Source organism: Grampus griseus, assembly GCF_964374135.1.
Source record: "Grampus griseus genome assembly, chromosome: 5".
NCBI lineage: Eukaryota > Metazoa > Chordata > Mammalia > Artiodactyla > Delphinidae > Grampus > Grampus griseus.
In genome coordinates this window covers 125,110,817-125,130,820 of record NC_138998.1, presented here as the reverse complement: position 1 = coordinate 125,130,820, position 20,004 = coordinate 125,110,817, and the positions used below count along the sequence as shown (strand labels likewise).

At 40.7% G+C, this 20,004-nt stretch overlaps 1 protein-coding gene across 2 annotated transcripts in view; it reads left to right on the top strand.

Annotated features, from left to right (window-relative positions):
• Positions 1–20,004, top strand: part of APP (amyloid beta precursor protein) — a 275,180-nt gene that overhangs the window by 229,690 nt on the left and 25,486 nt on the right. For both annotated transcript variants that reach the window (XM_082654428.1, XM_082654427.1), the window contains exon 14: positions 17,553–17,774. In XM_082654428.1, coding sequence (XP_082510554.1) covers positions 17,553–17,774 — 222 coding nt within the window. The remainder of the gene's footprint in view (positions 1–17,552; positions 17,775–20,004) is intronic.

The window sequence follows — 20,004 nt, the reverse complement described above, 5'->3', positions numbered from 1 at the left end:
TAGCACTTGAGAACTTTCTTGGCAAATGGCCAGAAAAAGTACAGAAAATGAAAAGCCCCAAAGGTCAAGTATACTTTCCAACCTTGGACTGTGTCACATTTGGAAGAAATCACTTCCTTGTCACTTTTATGAAAGGGGCAGGACATAAAATTCACTGCTCATCCCTGGTGACCCACTGGTAATTCACACTCCTTTTCTCATCTTCAGCCATTACCTTTCCAAAAAAAGAAGAAGAAGAAAGCAGCAAAATCTCTTTGAAAAAGCTGTTCTGACTGATCTTCCTTTGATCTGGGTATGACTAGGGGGGCATTCTAGTCAACTCAGGCTGCCATAATAAAATACCACAGATTGGGTGGCTTAAGCAATAGAATTTTTTTTTTCTCACAGTTCTGGAAACTGGAAGTCCAAGATCAAAGTCTCAGCAAGTTTGGTTTCTCCTGACGCCTCTCTCCTTAGCTTGCAGATAACTGCTTTCTTGCTGGGTCCTCACGTGGCGTTTTCTCTGTACACAAGTGAGAGAGATCTTCCAGGCCTGTTGAAATAGGGCTCCACCCTATGACCTCATTTTACCTTAATTACCTCCTTAAAGCTCCTGTCTCCAAATACAGTCACATTAGGGCTTAAGGCTTTAACATATGAATTTGGGGGAGGGGGGGGGATACAATCCAGTCCATAATAGTTGGCTACACCATGTTTTTGGATAGATCCAGTGTACCCCGTCTTCAGTATTCCGCAACCATCATCTATTTAGTGCATGTGGGTTCTTTCATCCTCAGAAAGTCAAGGGAGGCCATGAAAGACATTTTTCCTGCTTCTCTACCCTAAGTCACTGAAACCAGTTTTCATGTCAGCAGCCTTCTACTCTCTCTTTGTGAACTTCAAGTACAGACCTCTTTGATATATAAAAAGCATACACTTGACATGGATTGATTTGATGGATTTTTAAATGTTCTTTTACTAATTTCTCCATATTCTTCTCTTCATCTCTAAGTGACGAAAGCCAAGCATTCCCAGTGTTGAGGCATAAGGACAGACCAGATAGGATAACAAAGTAGAGCAGGATAAATCCACAACCAGGTATTGGTAGCCATCTTTTCTCATGTCTTGAGCCAAAAGTCACAAATAACCTAGTTGTAGTAAACATTCATTCTGTAAAATATTCTATTCCAATCATCCATATTTCATACAAGAATAAAAGTAAAACTTTAGGCCCCTGGAGAAGTTTCATTAAGATCCAGCTTGTTGAATGGACTCTAAGTTAAAATTGATATGCTGAATGTTATAGATGACTCCAGCTATTTGAGCATCACTCCATTTAGCTGCTGAATGGAGATATGACCTACGTCATACTGGCATATGCAGACTCAGTTCTGGCATGAGACAGGGTTATGCTTTCATCACCCTAGAGTTAATAAAACCTGAAACCTGCCAGGCATTTGCCATGCGTTGTGCTGCCAAGGACAATTCAGCTTCCAGCTTCTTAGAAAGAACATAACATAACCTCTGTGTTTACGAGGTTTTTGAAACTGAGGCCCTTCCACTGCCTTGCTGAGCTTGTGTTGACACTGGTACCCAGAATTCCCGTGCAGCCAGTGAGGGTCCAGAAAAGGAAGTGGATGGTTTCCCTGTAGAAGGGAATAGAGATGCTGAGAGCTGAAACAGAGAAACCTTTTGGTCTCCATTGAAGCACTTTCTGGTGTTCAGAGGGAAAACATCTCTGCACTGATGGCGCCAAATTAGACTATTAGATTATAGAGCTCTTCACTCCTCTCCAATCCACTTATCCCAGCCTTGAATAAAGGGCCCACTAAAAATCTACATTCTACTCTTGCATATTTATTTATAGTCAGAAATGGCTATCTCATGAGCAGATGGTTAATATTCTCTTATACGGGTAGTGTAATAGTTTCCTAGGACTGCCAGAACAAATGGCCATAAACTGGATGGCCTAAAACAATAGAAATTTATGCTTTCACCATTCTGGAGGTTAAAAGTCTAAAATGAGCGTGTCCACAGGGTCATGCTCCCTCTGAAGAGCCTAGGGGAGTATCTGTTTCATTCCATTTTCTTGCCTCTGCTGTGGCTGACAATCACTGACGTTTCTTTGGCTTGTAGGTACATCACTCCAACCTCTGCCTGTGTGTCGTTTTCAATATGACCAAGAGCCCACCTGCCTCCTGTAGGGTCCATCTGGGACTGAGGGCCTTATTCTAGTATGATCTCATCTTTACTTGATTACATCTGCAGAGATCCCATTTCCAAATAAGGTGATATTCAGAGGCACTGGCGGTTAGGACATCAGTATATTTTGGAGGGGGAACACAATTCAACCCATACCAGGCAGGGTTTTTTTGATTTTTTATATATTTTTTGGCCACACCGCACGGGCATGGGGGATCTTAGTTCCCCAACCAGCGATGGAACCCACGCCCCCTACAGTGAAAGCGCAGAGTCTTAACCACCGGACTGCCAGGGAAGTCCCAGGCAGTTTTATTTTTAATTTCCTTTGACTTCTACAAATCCAAAAAATTGTCCAAGTTTCTTTCCAAAACACTCTCAAATTTAAGTCAAAGGACTGCATGTTTTTTTATGACCTCTTCACTTAAAAAAAAATAATTTCCATATTTAACTGGTTCGAATTGTGAAAGGCTTTAAATCCTTTGCATTTGCTTGAGGCTGATTAATGAGTAAATTTGTAAACCATGACTGTTTTAATTAGCCAAGGTTAATTAATGTTTACTACACTTGGAAGATGAAAAGACATGGATAAATGCACCATAAGGTGAATCATTTTTTAATTTGTTGTTGAAGCTTATAGTATGTTCGAATAAAGACTGCTTATATCACAAACACACACACAAAAGATTGTTGGAGCCCTGTGGTAATTAGTGTAGAGGGCTCTAAATTTTGAGGTTAGTTATTTACATATTATTGAAGATGATCATGATTTGATACTGTATATTCAGAGAAAGCTAGTTATATTTTTAATCTGATTGTGTAAAAGGGGAAAAAATAGAAATCTGAGACCAAACTGATAACTCTTTATATAGTATATCATAATTTAAGATGAAGTCTGTTTTTTGTTTTTTTATTTCTGAGTTGAGACTTTTTCAGAGCAGGGTGGAGGAGGACTCTGCTGAGATGAAAATAACATTTTTAAGCAACTTTTTTGAAGAAGGGAAATTACTAGAATTCCATGTAAGTTTTCAACAGGAAAAGCATGAGGGGCTTGGACGAGGTCTAGTGCTGAGATTAGAAAGTGCGGAGATTAGAAACAGTTTAGAAGGAAAGACTAGGGCAAGATCCCTGTTACAAGGCAGCAAGGAGTATATCGTGGAAACAGTTGTCTCAGGCAGCAAAATGGGTTATCCATTCTTGGTGAGGAAGTGGTCATCTGGGGTAATTTTCCACCATGTTCAGTGGAACACACCTCTGGCACCAGGGTTCGTGGCTTACAGGGAACTTGAAGCAGAGCTGGCTGGCCTCAATAACAGCACCCCCATTTCATTTCATCATTGTCTGAAGGGAGAGCATATTCAAAGGTAAATTAGCAAAAGGGTTGGGTCTACTTTATTTTTTATCTCCTACACAGTTTTTTCACGTGTTCTTTGCAGAATAAAAAAAATAAGGTTGTTTTTTTTTTTTTTCATCATCTCATGGGTGCTCATACTGAAATGATTGGATTTAAGAGGGGGTGAGGGGAAGACCTGTGACGCTTTCTGGATGCAAAATACTTTGCTCCATGTCGTTCTTAACAGTAACCACCAATCTGATGTTATTGTTAAGCACAACAGTTCAACACTGTAAAGAATTTTTAGTGAGGATGCAACACTTCACTGTGGATGGAACTGTTCATTATCTAGCAGAATTCAACGTATGATAAATCCCTCTGGGAGAATCTAATGTGGGCTTTTTTACTAAAATACCTGGGAAAATGGGAAAACTCCCATTTTCATCCCAGTGCTTCCCAGTGGGCCTGTTTCAGTCTTTCCATAAGCTCTTCAGGCCCATATTTCCAGGGGCTCCAGACCTCTCTACCATGATGTGTTGGAATATCACAAACTCAACGTGTCTAAATAGAACCTTCTTTCTCCCCCCATATTTGCCCTTTTGATGGACAAAACTGAGGTCAAGAATAAAAATATTACCAGCCACCCAATAGCACCTCCACCCTATCCCAGTCACAACCTCCCTGGTGCACCTCCCACTACTTCCAAAGTAACACTGTTGTTCTTTGTATCACTTTCTTAAACATCTTTCAGTTTTTATCACTAGTGTACATCCTTGCCCACTATCTTCTTCCCCCTTTTTTTTTTAATGTTGACATGTCTCTTTAGGATTTTATAATCCTCAGGTTTCCCCTCTATCCTTTTCTTTTCTTTATAATTTATGTATTACTGAACTGCGGGCCACTCAACCCATGGAATAACCATAGTCTGGATTTTGCTAATGGCCTACTCTTCGTGCAGGTCAGTATATTCCTTCGCCCTGTGTGTATCCCACAAATGTAAAGCCCCTAGCTTCTGTCTAAGCTGCTTCCCTTTTCACCTCCCTTGTGTCCCAGGAACCAGAAGAGTCCCAGCTCTTGGGCAGCCCATCCTCTGTGCCTTGATCCATGCACTTGTAAATACTAGAACAGTAGCCTGTCTTCCTTAGCGAAGCTGTAATATCACTATCTCCCCCACCCCAAAGTCCCAGTTTGTTTCTTTCTCGCTCTGTCTATACCCCTTACCATAGCATTTGTATAGGAATTACTTTTATGCCCATCTAACTGCCTTAGTTATTTCCAGGCAGTTATTTCCTGCCCTGGCCTGGAAGACGTAGGATTGCTGAACAGGTGAATAAATGAATGAGCTCATTAATTAATAATAAAATGATTCTAATTTTCTTGACTCCAGATTAATTTTCTTAAAGTGAGTCCTTTCACCCTCTCCACATCTGCTCTATTAATGCTTCCCCAAAGACAGACACTTTCCATCCATCGCCAAGCTTCAGATGCCAAGCACTTTCCATCGCCAGGCTTGGTTCCCCCTATATTGTTAAGGGATCCCGTGAGTCCACTACTGCAGAAGAGAAAGGACCATTGCTGTTCTAAAAACGTTCACTGCAGAACCATTTTGTGTTAAAGAAAACAAACATAGGCCAGTGTGCAGAAGAGCATAGAGGGCTGATGTGGTTCTTTTCAACCTGCATAAATAAACCTTTCAGGTGCACTGCCACGCATACAAACATGATACGCTGTCTACAGGAACAGGAGCATCCTCGCTTGTGATTCGCGCTGACCTTATCCACCCCTGCCTGCACGCCTTGTACTTACCAGCATAAATCTTAGGCTCCTTGAGTGAAATCACCTATGTATGGATGTTGAAAATGTTACTTTCTACCATGAGCTAGCCAGCCTTGGTAACCGATACCTTACATCCTTCAAAATACGGGCATACCTAAGAGATAATTGCAAACTCGGTTCCCGACCACCAGAATAAGGCAAATATCTCAATAAAGCTAGTCATGTGAATTTTTTGGTTTCCCAAGTGCATGTCAAAGTTATGTTCAAACTATGCTGTAGTCTTTTGTATGCAACAGCACTGTGTCTAAAAAACAACGTACTTACTTCAGCTAGAAAATACCTTATTGCTTAAAATGCTAACCATCATCTGAGCCTTTATCGATCTGTAATCTTCTTGCATTGGTAACATCAAAAATCACTGATCGGGCTTCCCTGGTGGCGCAGTGGTTGAGGGTCCGCCTGCCGATGCAGGGGACGCAGGTTCATGCCCCGGTCCGGGAAGATCCCACATGCCGCGGAGCGGCTGAGCCCGTGAGTCATGGCCGCTGAGCCTGCGCATTCGGAGCCTGTGCTCCGCGACGGGAGAGGCCGCAGCAGTGAGAGGCCCGCGTACCACAAAAAAAACAAAAAACACTGATCAAAGATCACCATCCAAATATAATAATAATGAAAAAGTTTGAAATATTGCAACAATTACCAAAATGTGATCCAGAGACAAAAAGTGAGCAAATGCTGTTGGGAAAATGGCACCAATAGACTTGCTTGACACAGGGTTGCCAGAAACCTTCAGTCCGTAAAAAAATGCAAAGCACAGTAAAGCGAAGTATTGCCTTTATTGTATGCCTGTATAGAGTTCTGTCGATTAGGCATTTATCAGATATGAATCAATTAGTGTGCACTGTTTTCATAGCATAGCAGAGAATGATTACTAGCTGTTGAGAGGGGCACTGTTGCCCATAGGGTGTCTCTTACCCAGGTAAGAAAGATTTCTCTCACGAGTTTGGGAGAAGGTGCCAATCAGACAGGACCACTGCTTACAGTGCGCAGGTTGGACAGGACACAGTGGTAGGGGCATCACTCAGACTCCCTCCCTTGTCACGTGCAGCTGGGGGTACAGGGTGGAGCTGAAATGCAGTCTGCACAGAGCTTGACAAGCCGTGTGCCCTATATGTGACTCGCATCCTGTGGGCTGGTGAGGGCCTGGCCTTTATCAGAAGTAAAGGTGATGTTTTGATCTCCAGCTGCTCTCTCTTAGTTGGCTTAGAGCTGAGGTGGAGCAAAAGGGGGGATATTGTGGGTTGGTGCCCAGAATGCCCCAGCATCCACAGCGAAGGCTCCAGGGGAGTATGTGCTCAGATTGTATACAGCTGCCAGAATGACTTTGCATTTATAAAAATGTATGCAAGAGCAGTTAAACAGTCATTTGAGTCCTTTTTTAAAATAATCTTCCACATTATCCTTTCTTGTGCTCACTAAAAGCATGAGCAATTTTTAAAAAATGAAATGTGATACTGACCCAGATAGAGCAAACCTCAGGTTTTATTTCATGTTTCCAATTTACTGTATAGCGGAGAACTTACAAGTACAAAGAAACAAACAATAAACTGTACGAACTATGCAGAACAACCTACCAGAGAACAAAGAAATACATACTCTGGAATGGCACTGGAGAAATACGGATTCTTTTGATTGCGTCTCTCTGTGTCCTCAAATCTGATAACTCCAATTCCAGGGGCCTTCGTCAGTAATCTCACAAAATTCTGTCTCCTTGACCACAGTCGTAACAACTAGATAATAAAGTGATGAGGGGACGAGATGAAATAATTGATTCCGTAAAGGATAAAACTATGTTAAAAATTATTTTTGGTGGGATGGCAAGTGAATTTTTGTTTCTTTTGTTTTCTTTGCACTGAATGTATATGACTCATAATTAGCAGCAAACTACATTTTTATGTAGGAGGAATCACAGTGAAGTGATGCTGCAGGGGTTAGGCTCTTAAAGACAATTTTGAAGAGAAAATTCTACATAATCATAATTAACTTTGAAACTCCTTGAGCTTAGCCATAAAAGTATACATCTCTCAACTACCCCAAGACAGCCAGTTTTTCCTCTAACATGTGAAGAGACAACTGTCTTGCTAGGTTGAAGGCCATAAGAAATCATTGACTTTTGTTTAAGGGATATAGACATAAAAATCACGTTTATTTTAATTTAGTTTGCAGAGGACATTTAGTCTGCATCTGCTTACATTCATGGACATATATGCATTTTCACTATATGTATTAACCAGAGGAAAACATCCATACACATACAGGCTAAAGCTGGTGCTACAGATCAGCCCTTTACACCGAAATTCTTCACTATGTGTTGTTTCTTCAAACCTAGGGCACATTTATATATGTGAATTATGCCCTCAACACAGCATACTTTGAGATTCTTTCTGTAATATGTAAACTTGGTTTTTACCTTAAACTTTAGAAGAGTTTTCCCCTCAGGATTGCTTAGGCTCCTGACTACCCAGGCGGGACCAAGACTCCTACTGTGGTTGGAAATAAGATCAGGTCATTGGCTCAAGTTCCACAAGTAAACATGAAGTAGGAACTCTACTCTGTTTTTAGAAACCAGGGAGCCTGACTGACTTTTATCTTGATTTCTGATGGCCATTGGTAGGTCTAAGTTGTTTGATCTGCGTTGTTTGAAAGTCAAAACGAAATTTGTCTTGAAAAGGAACTTCTTCTGTATGCTCCATTTTAAGCGAGACAAGCGATGCTTCAGGAGAATGTCACTTGCAACAAGGACTGTTCTCACAAGTAACGTGTAGCCATGTTTGTATCACCTTCAGGGGTAGTTTGTTGCCATAAGTGGACAAAGCGTGCTCCATTTAAAATCTCTGTCCAAGAAACTACTAAAGAAAAATAAACCCAGATTCAGACGTGGAGTCTGAATTTTGAGACCGTGAGAGATTTTCAGGGTTGATAGTGTAGCTAAAAATAAGAGGACTGACCCAGTTTTCTGGGAGGTCAAAATAAAAACTAGATTTGTGGAACAGTTTTGCTTTGTGATACTATATCTCATTTTTTCCTCATGTTGGAAAATATGGCAGCCTTGTAAATTTAAATCGCTCAAAATCCAAAGCAGTCTAAATATCTTAAATTTGACTCAATCGGTGCAACGTAATGACAGTTCATGTGGCCATCATATTTATACCAGTTCATGTGGCCATCATATTTATACCAGTCTACCAGAGAAAGGGAAATCTAAAGAAGTGGGAGATGGGTGAGAGGAGAAACTGCTGCTGAGGGTGGACCATCAAAACAGGAGTGACAGGTAAGCCTCACTTAGAGAAGGGAGCAGTGCATGGCTGTGTAGCTGGGAACACCTGGCCTTTCAGCTCTGCCCCACCATCAAGAAACTCTGTGACCTTGGACGCCGGCTCTTTGATTACCTTGGTTTCTTCACATGTAAAAAAGATATCATTACATTCATCACTTTCCAAATCGATCAGAAATAATGTATGCAAAACAGGATGCTTGTGATGATAGATGTGGATGTATTTTTATAATATTTGTTACTAATCAAAGTGAAATAGCCACGTCCTCCATAAAATGTTTTTTTTTCCAATGGAATAGTGAGAAGGTTGCACTAGGAATCGGGATACTTGTGTTCAGATCCCAGTTCAGTTACCGATAACTTTACATGTATTTCTCAAGGTTGGTGTCACAGTTTGCTCAACTGTCATTGAGGGTAGTAATCCCATTATGAAGGTTGATGTGGGTATCAAATGAGCTAACAGCTATGTAAAGGCCACAGGCATGGAAGGCGTCATTGGTGCCACTGATCTCATGCTATCAAGATGTCATAGCATGACACAATTCCATCACAGTATTGCTGTTGCACCAGTCACACGCTGATCGAAACATCCCAGCCGTGTGCAGTAATCACTTGAAGACCACATAGGTTCTCCCCCAATCAGCATTTCAAACAACTTCTGCTCCATTGAACTATAAGTCAGTCCATGCTTAAGACGTAAATTCAGTCTTTATAGGGGAGAGCACAGCAGTGAAGTATGTCCTCTGGTGCCCTCTACTTTTTAAAGTACATTCTTTTGCTCAGGGTCTGAATAACAATGACCTGTTTGTTTCCTGAACACTTTCCTGCTCTGGCTCCTATGTAATTTCCTGCCTGACAAATAGTCTGGCAAAACAAAGGAAATTCATAACTAGTCTTTCCTTTCCTGTGGCTTCCTGGTTCAGAAAAATGTTATCGTGAATGACAGCTTCAAGGCCATAGGGTGGGTTGGGTTTATGAACATGCCTTTGAGGTGTTTTGCAGCAAGGTTTCTTCTGGCAATATTGTTTCTTGGCCATACTCACCTTTCACACCTTGTTTTTGTTTTGAGGCTTGTCTTGTAGGAAGGGGATAACAGGCCATTTTGTACTGATGCCTTTGTAGACCTCGTGGCAGTGGTCAGACTGTAATGTGCTTAAGACTCGCCTGGGATCAGATGTATTATGCTAAGTGAAATAAGTCAGATAGAGAAAGACAAATACTGTATGATATCACTTATATGTGGAATCTAAAACATACAGCAAACGAATGAATATAACAAAAAAGAAGCAGACTCACAGATACAGAGAACAAACTAGTGGTTACCTGTGGGGAGAGGGAAGTGGGGAGGGGCAATATAGGGGTAGGGGATTAAGAGGTAATATGTATAAAATAAGCTGCAAGGATATATTGTACAACACAGGGCATATAGCCAATATTTTATAATAACTATAAATGGAGTATAACCTTTAAAAATTGTGAATCACTATATTGTACACCTGTAACTTATATAATATTGTACATCAACTGTACTTCAGTTTTTTAAAAATTGCCTGGGGATCATGTTAAACGTGCAGATTGTTTCCCTAGCTCTGGGTGGAACCCGAGATTATGCATTTCGACAAGCTCTCAGGGGATGCCCACACAGCAAGATTATAGATAACAGGATTCAAAGTGAAGAAACTACAAAGACCATCCATCCAACTTCCTAATTTTATGGATGAGGAACCAAGGCTTAGGGAGTTTCAGAGGCCATGGTGATGTTAAGTATAGTGAACAGCGTGGCAGTTATATGCTAAGCCATGTATCAGACATGCACAGACTGTGATTGGAAAATTAAATCTGATCTCATCGTCCTGGTGTGGGCAAAATGCCTAGAATGGATGACAGCAGATTTATAGTAGAGCTTCTTGATGGGGAAAAAATTACATCCCTTTTATAAATACGTCCAGTGCAGCTGTGGCAGTTGCAGGGGTGGCATGGTGGAGGGATGCATTGTATAGAGGTGTAATCCTCAGTCCTTTTAAATGCATAAGTAATCATTTGTTAAAATATAAGAATTGATCATGTGAGACTCTTCTGTTAGACAAGGTTGATAGAAAATTTCCATTTGGGGAAGAGGCTGCAGATAAATGTGTATTTTTCCACTAGGAACCAGAAGAATCAGAAGATTGGGGAAAAATGAAGATAGCGAGGCAGGGTCAGTTCTATACAGTAGAAAAACCAGCAAGCCTGAGCATGTTCACTGGTCTCCAGATCAGACCTTTAATAGCCGTATTTCACAAGGGAAAAGACTGAGGTTGGACCTCCTCTATGTGAAGGACATTTCCCACCCACCCCAAATGTGTTTAAAGGATGGAAAAGGTAGTTCAGTAATTACAACTGAAGCTTGTAGAAGAACTGATTTAATGTTTATAAACTTCATTTTCTTGAAACCTAAAATATGGCAGTTAAACTTTTAGAAGGAGTTTGCCTAGTGGATTAATAATTAAAAGAAGAGCATTAGGTGAATTATCTAGGATTCATCTGTTTCCCATTCATAGTCCTTTATGAGGCCATTTCTCTCAAAATGAATTATCATGGAAGTCTATTGCTTCTACAAAAACAAAATATGTTAGTCATTTGAAGTTGAAATCACCACTGGGGGATCTCTTTTGATGTTGCTTTCTTTTTTAAAAAAAAAAATTATTTATTTATTTATTTATTGGGGGGGGCCACGTTGGGTCTTCCTTGCCGTGTGCAGGCTTTCTCTAGTTGGGGCGATGCACGGGTTTCTCACTGCAGTGGCTTCTCTTGTTGCGGAGCACAGGCTGTAGGTGCGCAGGCTTCAGTAGTTGTGGCTCACATGCTCTAGAGCGCAGCCTCAGTAGTTGTGGGGCACGGGCTTAGTTGCTCCGCGGCATGTGGGATCTTCCCGGACCAGGGCTCGAACCTGTGTCCCCTGCATTGGCAGGCGGATTTTTAACCCCTGTGCCACCAGGGAAGCCCTGATGTTGCTTTCTTTAAAATATTTTAAATATTTTCAATGATAGCGAAGTGGTGAGGTGTTTCATTTTCTTTCTCTTATTTACTATAAGTATGCTTGATATACATCCTCGAAACATTTTTAAGAGGGCAACATACAGTGGGGTTCATTTCATGTTTAATATTTGAAATTAAACATCTTTTTATTGTTTACACTGTAGTTTAAATATTACCACCATTGAATTCAGTTAAGTATTTCCACTTTTAACTGCAAGGCTCATATGCTTGGGTATTACAGAAGATATTTAACTACAGAGGTAACTGCTGCAATTTTGGGCAGTATCAGTTAGCCTTTAAGAAAATAAAGAGTCTTGGGGGGAATGTGCCTTTTAGTTTAATACAGCAGTTGGCAAATGTAGATGCTTAAAAGCTTTGACATCCCAATATATGCCATCAAAGCATTGTAATAAAATGTTAAATTAATTCAGATAAAAATCCATCGGGGCCACCGACATAGTAGAAGTGTGGTTTCTGTGTAGTTAGTCTGGCCACAAAATTCAAAGATTAAGTCCCACTCAGAATGAACAATGAAATGATATTTGGCTTTGAATTTTTTTTTTATCATAAGAGAAATTGCCTGGTGCCAATTGTGTTAACAGTTGGTAAAATCCTGAGCCCTTAATAATGTCAAGAAGTAGGTTGCCATCTTAGACATTTTATGGTCAGAAAATTGAATCCTACTCCAGCTAACAGTAATCCATCATTTCCACCCTCTTTTCTTCCCTTAAACCCAACACTGACCTCATTGTTCCAAGTGAGATGACCAAAGGTGGTTGTTTCTAAATCTCCTGTGTTAAAGAGAGATAGGAAAGTGGATTTCTGCTTTGGTACCAAAAGTTTTTTTAAAGCTTAAGTGCTTCTCAGTCTCCCAAAAATGTAATGTTTGTTGAATGTTTTGTTCTTTCATTTTCTGAAAATGAATATAATAAACCAGGAAAATTAACCACCATGGGGCTCTACATTTTAGCAGCCATTTGGAGGAAATTTCCTGCCAACAGTGTAAAAGAGAAAAGGGGGCACACCATGATTTGCTGCAATCTAAAATGCCGTGCCTATTTTATGAAGCACAGATGTAAGATTTTCCAGTGTGACAGTTCCCTACACTATCTTTTTTACTGCCATGGCTGAGATGGGTACAGGACTCCCCCCAGCTCCCATGCCTGGGAAATGCCTATTTGAGGGGACAAAAGCAGTAACCATTCCATAGGGCTCATGGTGTTTAAGTCAGCTTACAAGGTAAATGTGGAAGACATTATGGAAGTCATGCTTATAATGCCTGGTTTCTCCATCTACTCTGTAAATGAACAGTCCAGTGATGAGAATTAGAGTGACCCTGGATAGGTAGGGGTTAAATCAGGGAGGTTGGTGTTATGTAGCCCAGGACTTGGGTTTCAGCACTGATGCTTACTGGCCATGGAATCTTGAAGAATCCATTCACCTCTCCCGGCCTCAGATTCATGTTCTGTAAAGGTAATGATGCCTGCCTCATAAAGTTATTGGGAGGAGAGCTGTAGAAGAGGGGGCATTGGAGCTGGGCCCTGAAGAGTTCATTATAGTTTATATAAGCAGAGATGGGCTTCCCAGGTAGCAGGAACAGAGAGCAAAGGTGTGCTGAGGGGAATGCATGGTCCCATCTGAGAGTATTCCAGACCGTTCAGATGTGGTATTATGATTCTGACACCAATTCCAATGTGTGGAGTTCTCCCCACACCAACAAGTGATTCTCCAGCGTTAGCTGAGTGTCCTACAGTTCAACCCAATCCTGATACTACTACCTGGAAGGTAGCGTCAGAGTCCACAGGTCAAGCAAGGGCTTAGTCCCACAAGACTGCCCACCCCACTCCCCTCCACAACCAGTCTCGAGTCCTGGCTGTCACCTGGCCTTCTGATGGCCATCTGTGAATCAGAGACTCCAGCCACCTCCTCCTTAGGTTCTATTAACTTCCTAGAATGGCTCACAGAACACAGATAAATGTTTTACTTACTGGATTTTTAATAAACTAGCAGGTTTATTTAAAAAGGATTTAACTCAGGAACAAGAGAAGGTTAGGGCAGAGTATGTGGGAAGGAGCTCAGAGCTCTCCTGCCCCCTCCCAGCCCAGCACGCTCCCACATCTCCACATCGCGTGTTCACCAATGCTGAAGCTCTCCTAACCCTATTCTTTTTTTTACATAGCATATTTTTTAAATGTTTGCTTTCTAATTGTTGTGAGTATATAATACAGCTGAGTTTTTATATTGACCATGTATTCCGCAGCCTTGCTAAATTCACTTAATTTTTTTCTTCCCTTTTTTTATTGAGGTATACTTGTTTATAATATTATATAAGTTTCAGGTGTACACCATAGTGATTCACAATTTTGAAAGCTTATACTCCATTTATAGTTATTATAAAATGTTGGCTATATTCCCTGTGCTGTACAATATATCCTTGTAGCTTATTTATTCTAAACATAGTAGTTTGTACCTCTTAAACCCCTATCCATATCTTGTCCCTCCCCCTCCCCACTGGTAACCAGTTTGTTCTCTTTATCTGTGAGTCTGTTTCTTTTTTGTTATATTCACTAGTTTGTTGTATTTTTCAGATTCCTCATATAAGTGATATTATACAGTATTTGTCTTTTCTCTGTCTGACTTATTTCTCTAAGCATAATACTCTATAGGTCCATCCATGTTGTTGCCAATGGCAAAATTTCATTCTTTTTTATGGCTGAGTAATACTCCATTGTGTGTATATGTACCACATCTTCTTTATCGATTCACCTGTGGTGGACACTTAGGTTGCTTCCATATTTTGGCTATTGTAAATAATGTGAACCCTATTCTTTGGGGTTTTTACAGAGGCTTCATTACATAGGCATGTTTGATTAAATCATTGGCCATTGGGGGTGAGGCTGAAAGTTCTAACCTTCTAAGCATGTTGTTAGTTCCCCTGGTGACAAGCCCCCATCCTTAGGTGACCTAGGAGCTTTTCAGAAGTCACCTCATTAATGTAAAAAGACACCTTTATAGGTCACATCACCTAAGAAGTTCCAAGGGTTTTAGTACCTCTGTGCCTATAAAGACCAAATAAATATTTCTTATTGTAAATCACAATATCACAGGTGTATACAGCAAAGAGCTGTGAGCCTCATGGCTAAAAAGATGTGGTGGGCCCAGATCCCAGAGGGCCTTTAACATTTGTCAGAGGAGTTTGGGATTAAGTTATTAGAAACCAAGAAGCCATTGAAATAGGGTGGAGCCATTCCTTAATATCAGGAAAAGATCTGGGAAACAGAGGGATAAAAATTAGAGGAGGGAGAGCACTGAGGAGAGAATTATCACAATTATCCAGGCAAAAAGTAATGATGGCTCAAGGGAGGTGGGTAATGGAAAAGAGGAGTAAGAAATGAATAAGAGAGAATCCAAAAATGGAATTAAAAAGGAGCCGTCAGTAATTCAAGTATGGGACACAAAAATATAGAGTCACAGATGGTGCTGAAGGTTTCACGCCTGTGGCTGGGAGAATAGTTCTGCCATGATTAGAAAATGGGAAGGCAGGAGGAGAGCCTTGAGCTCGGTTTTTTTGTTTGTTTGTTTGTGGGTTTTTTTGCGGTATGCGGGCCTCTCACTGTTGGGGCCTCTCCCGTTGCGGGAGCACAGGCTCCGGACGCGCAGGCTCAGCGGCCATGGCTCACGGGCCCAGCCGCTCCGCGGCACGTGGGATCCTCCCACACCGGGGCACGAACCCATGTCCCCTGCATCGGCAGGCGGACTCTCAACCACTGCGCCACCAGGGAAGCCCCCCAGTTTTGTACATACTAAGTTCATGGAAGATCTAAGTTAATAGTTCCAGCAAACTGTTAGAAATATGTACACTAGAGTGGGAGGGAGAAGTCAGAGCCGGGGAAATACATTTCAGATTCAACCAAAAGTAGGGGGTCCTTGGCATTTCAAGAGTGGATGGGATTTCCAAATGAAGAACTGAAGAAAGAGCTGGAAAGAGATACAAGAAGAAAATGACAGAGGCGAAGAGATTAGAAAAAATGAGCAGAGATTTACTCAGAGAAATCACAGGAAATAAGCTCAGTACTGAGTATACAAGGCAAAGAGAAAAAAATTCCAGATGGAGGAAGAGGTTAAGTGATGGTAAATGCCACAAAGACACCAAGAACAACATGGCACCAGGTAGGGCCAGGAGCTGATCCTGCAGGCAAAGGTTATTCATTCCCTCACAAGATGAACATGTAAGCACCAATAATTATTCCAGAAGATCCTCTCTTTACATTTTAACTACTTAACAGTCACAAGCATAAGATTTATATAAAAGACCCATTTAATTTATTAAAGTAGACATTGGCTAAGTTATTAGCCATTACCTATGACTCTGTAAGACATGAAAAAATTGGAAGAAATGTAATGTGGGCCTTTTATCTGTATGGGAAAGGTCATTGCAAGCATCAAATATTGAATTTTAGAATGGTACCCCAGCAAATAGATATATATTATAACTCAAATTAGACTTCAAGAGGACCGATTTGCTTGAGATTTTATCATTTAAAATATCTTGCAATAAAACTGACTTCATAGAAGGACATTAATCTCATACTTTAATGCTAGTCTGTCAGACTGTTTTAATAGATATATTTGAACAGAATTTTAATTTTTCAGATAAATTTTTTGTGAATTTAGAAGAGAATGTGAAGGATAATAGTAAGATGTTACAAATCAAATTTAAATCCTGATTTTACTTTTTTCATTTTCTACATCAATAATACTAACCAGTGATTGGTTTGAAATATATAATACAGTAAACTCTTGACAGAGGTATGATTAGAAAGTGAAAAGTTCTGATTAGTGTTATTGTTGATAGCACACATGCTATTTATAAGTCTCTAATGTTAAAAATACGTCACACAGAAAAACCTGGTAAATCTTTGGCAACATAATAAGAGAATCACAGATCTGTGATACTCAGTTTTTAAAACTGCAGTTGCACTTAGTACAGAGTTATGTTCCCAGCTCTTTTTTCCAGTAAAAATGCATTTCAATAATGAAATGTGTAATTTGGGAATTTTCACTGGTCTACAAGAACTTCAGATAGGTTGATTATGTTCCATAAAGTTGATTTTGTTTAGTCAGTTTTAAAAAGGGGTAACTGATAGTATTTTTTGAAACGAGATGCAAACAAGACGCAGCAGAGAAAGACAGGATATTTGGTTTGAGAGCCATGAGAAATGTTGGCAGGCGGGGCTGTTTATCCCACAGAAGAGAAGGCTGGAGCAGAGCTTCACGTCTGCAAAGCCAAAACTGGCCTTCTTTGTTGCCTCAGAACATATATCGTGCAGCACCTGGGAGCCTTTGAGAAAGACAGGTTTTTTTTCAAGGCAAAACAATGAGAACTGTTGAAGAATGGAGCAGGCAGGCGTCCCATCACGCTTTTCTTGTCCTTAACACATGTTCATGGAAAGACTAGGGGCTCACTGGATATGTCCTTCAGCTTGAAAGAAACTGTACCTTGCATACTGCCGCCACTCCACTGCAAACACCCCGCCAAAGCATGCTCCCATTCCTCTGTGATCACAGCAGACTAGAACAGAATGGCCGTTGACCTCTCAAGGTGTTTCACCACTGGGGGGAGTGGTGCAGCGGGTCAGAGCATCAGCCTTGGCCTAAGCCACTCTACCTGGGCTCAAATCCCACCTTGGGCATTGCTAGCTATGATTTTGTGTAAGTGGCTTACCTACCGTGTGCCTCAGTTTTCACATCTGTAGGCTGGAGACGATAATGGTACCCACCTTGTGGCTGTAAATAAGATCATGCATGTCAAGTAGTTACACTCGTGCCTGGCAGACAGCAGTTGGTAGCCGCTGCTGCTCCTTCTGTTGTGATGGTTGCTGTTATTCACCGAAGACATGGCTCTGTTTTGTTTAGATGAGCTGCTTCAGAAAGAGCAGAACTACTCGGACGATGTCTTGGCCAACATGATCAGCGAACCAAGGATCAGTTACGGCAATGATGCTCTCATGCCATCTTTGACTGAAACCAAAACCACTGTGGAGCTTCTTCCCGTGAATGGAGAGTTCAGCCTGGATGATCTCCAGCCCTGGCATCCTTTTGGGGTCGACTCCGTGCCCGCCAACACAGAAAACGAAGGTAAGAAGCCCAGGAGGGAACAAGTGTTCAGTCTGGTTGTATAATCTCTCTCGTGTTCTTAAGAGGTGACTTTTGATATGAATTTTTAAAAGTGCTTTCTCACTGAGAGGTATTTTGTTGCTTCTGGAATGAAAGCACAATATTCAATTAGTGTTTATGAGACAGTGACCTAGAATGCACACCTCTGAAGAAAACAGACATGTGATAAAACTGTGGAAATCACAGTTCACTCAGTGGAGAGAGAAAATTTTTTTTTCTTTTGTGGCCACACTGCGAGGCTTGCGGGATCTTAGTTCCCCGACCAGGGGTTGAACCTGCGCCCTCGGCAGTGAAAGCACAGAATCCTAACCACTGGACCACCAGGGAATTCCCAGAGAGAGAAATTTTGATGGGGCCTGCATAATTGGAGGTTTGAAAGCCACCAAAATAGTCTTCATTGGTTATTTATTCTAGTGCATTACATTTCAGATCACATTAAATGTTAAAGGCAAAGATAAAGAACCACTTATGTCATGAAAAGTAATTTGCTTAAGAGTTATACAATTCTGTGTTTGGAAAGTTAAATATAAGGCAGCTGTCAAAATTAAGAAGCACATTGACCTAAACATTTCTTCTATGATAATTCAGAAAAGCAAGATTTTCTCTGTCAACAAACTTGCACAATGGATTATGTACTTTTCATTCACAGGGATTTCTTAGCAGAAATTTTCAAATGATATCTATTTAGGAGAGAGAATTTTTTAGTCTTATTCCATATCATTTTACATGTTCAGAAGTATAAAATTTTGAACATAGGAACACCTTGATTTCGAGATACTAATACCTTGTTTTTCAAGAACACACAGGATTTTTTTTTAATAAATTTATTTTATTTTTATTTATTTTTGGCTGCGTTGGGTCTTTGTTGCTGCATGCAGGCTGTCTCCAGTTGCAGCGAGTTAGGGCCACTCTTCATTGTGGTGTGCCGGCCTCTCATTGCAGTGGCTTCTCTTGTTGCAGAGCATGGGCTCTAGGCATGCAGGCTTCAGTATTTGCAGCACGCGGGCTCAGTAGTTGTGGCTCGCGGGCTCTAGAGCGCAGGCTCAGTAGTTGTGGCGCATGGGCTTAGTTGCTCCGCGGCATGTGGGATCTTCCCAGACCAGGGCTCGAACCCGTGTCCCCTGCATTGGCAGGTGGATTCTTAACCACTGTGCCACCAGGGAAGCCCGAGAACACATAGGATTTTATCTGTGGTTTTTCTTTGTTAAAGAAGCAACTTTTGACAGTAATATTTTGACAGTAATAAATATGGATATATGTAGTATGGATACCTCAAAATACAATCACTTACTCCTCAGACTAAATATAAATCCAATATTAGACCATAAGTGCACTGGAGAAGCTTTTTTTAATTTTTTTTTTTTTTTTTTTTTTTTTTTTTTTTTTTTTTGCGGTACGCGGGCCTCTCACTGTTGTGGCCTCTCCCGTTGCGGAGCACAGGCTCCGGACGCGCAGGCTCAGCGGCCATGGCTTATGGGTCCAGCCGCTCCGTGGCATGTGGGATCCTCCCGGACCGGGTCACAAAACTGCGTCCCCTGCATCGGCAGGCGGACTCTCAACCACTGCGCCACCAGGGAAGCCCGAGAAGCTTTTGTTTAAAGAACCATTGCAGAAAATCTTGATATGGACTGTTTCCATAACATGAGTAATCACCCCAAATGTGTTTCATTAATTTGGAAAAAGGTACCTTCTAGTAATACTATCAGACCATAAACAGCAGTGTTATTTATAATATAAAAATAATTAAGACTACCATTTATAAAAATAGTTCTAACATAGAGGAAAAGAATTTAAGGATACTTAGTTATCAAAGATCTGGGTGACTTCCCTATTAAATTGTATTATTACTAGAATGCTAGTTTTGTCATTTTTTAAGATAAATACATTTTGGTCATTTAAAATCCTCATCAGTCAGTCTCTAATGAGATTTTTTTGTGAAAAATTTTGTAAACTGAATTTTGTAAACATTTTGTAAACTGAACACACACAAGTTTTTTTTCTTTTCCTTTAGGATACTGTGTTGTTTAATTGATGGAGAAATAGGTAACATGTATGGAGTCTTAACAAACTTTGTTTGGTAGAAAATTGCAGTCCTTAATGCCCTTTTTATACCAAATAATGTTAAATGTGTAGTTTGTCACTTATGTCCAAGTTTTAGCTTTTTATGGAAAAATTTAAATACATAGATTAT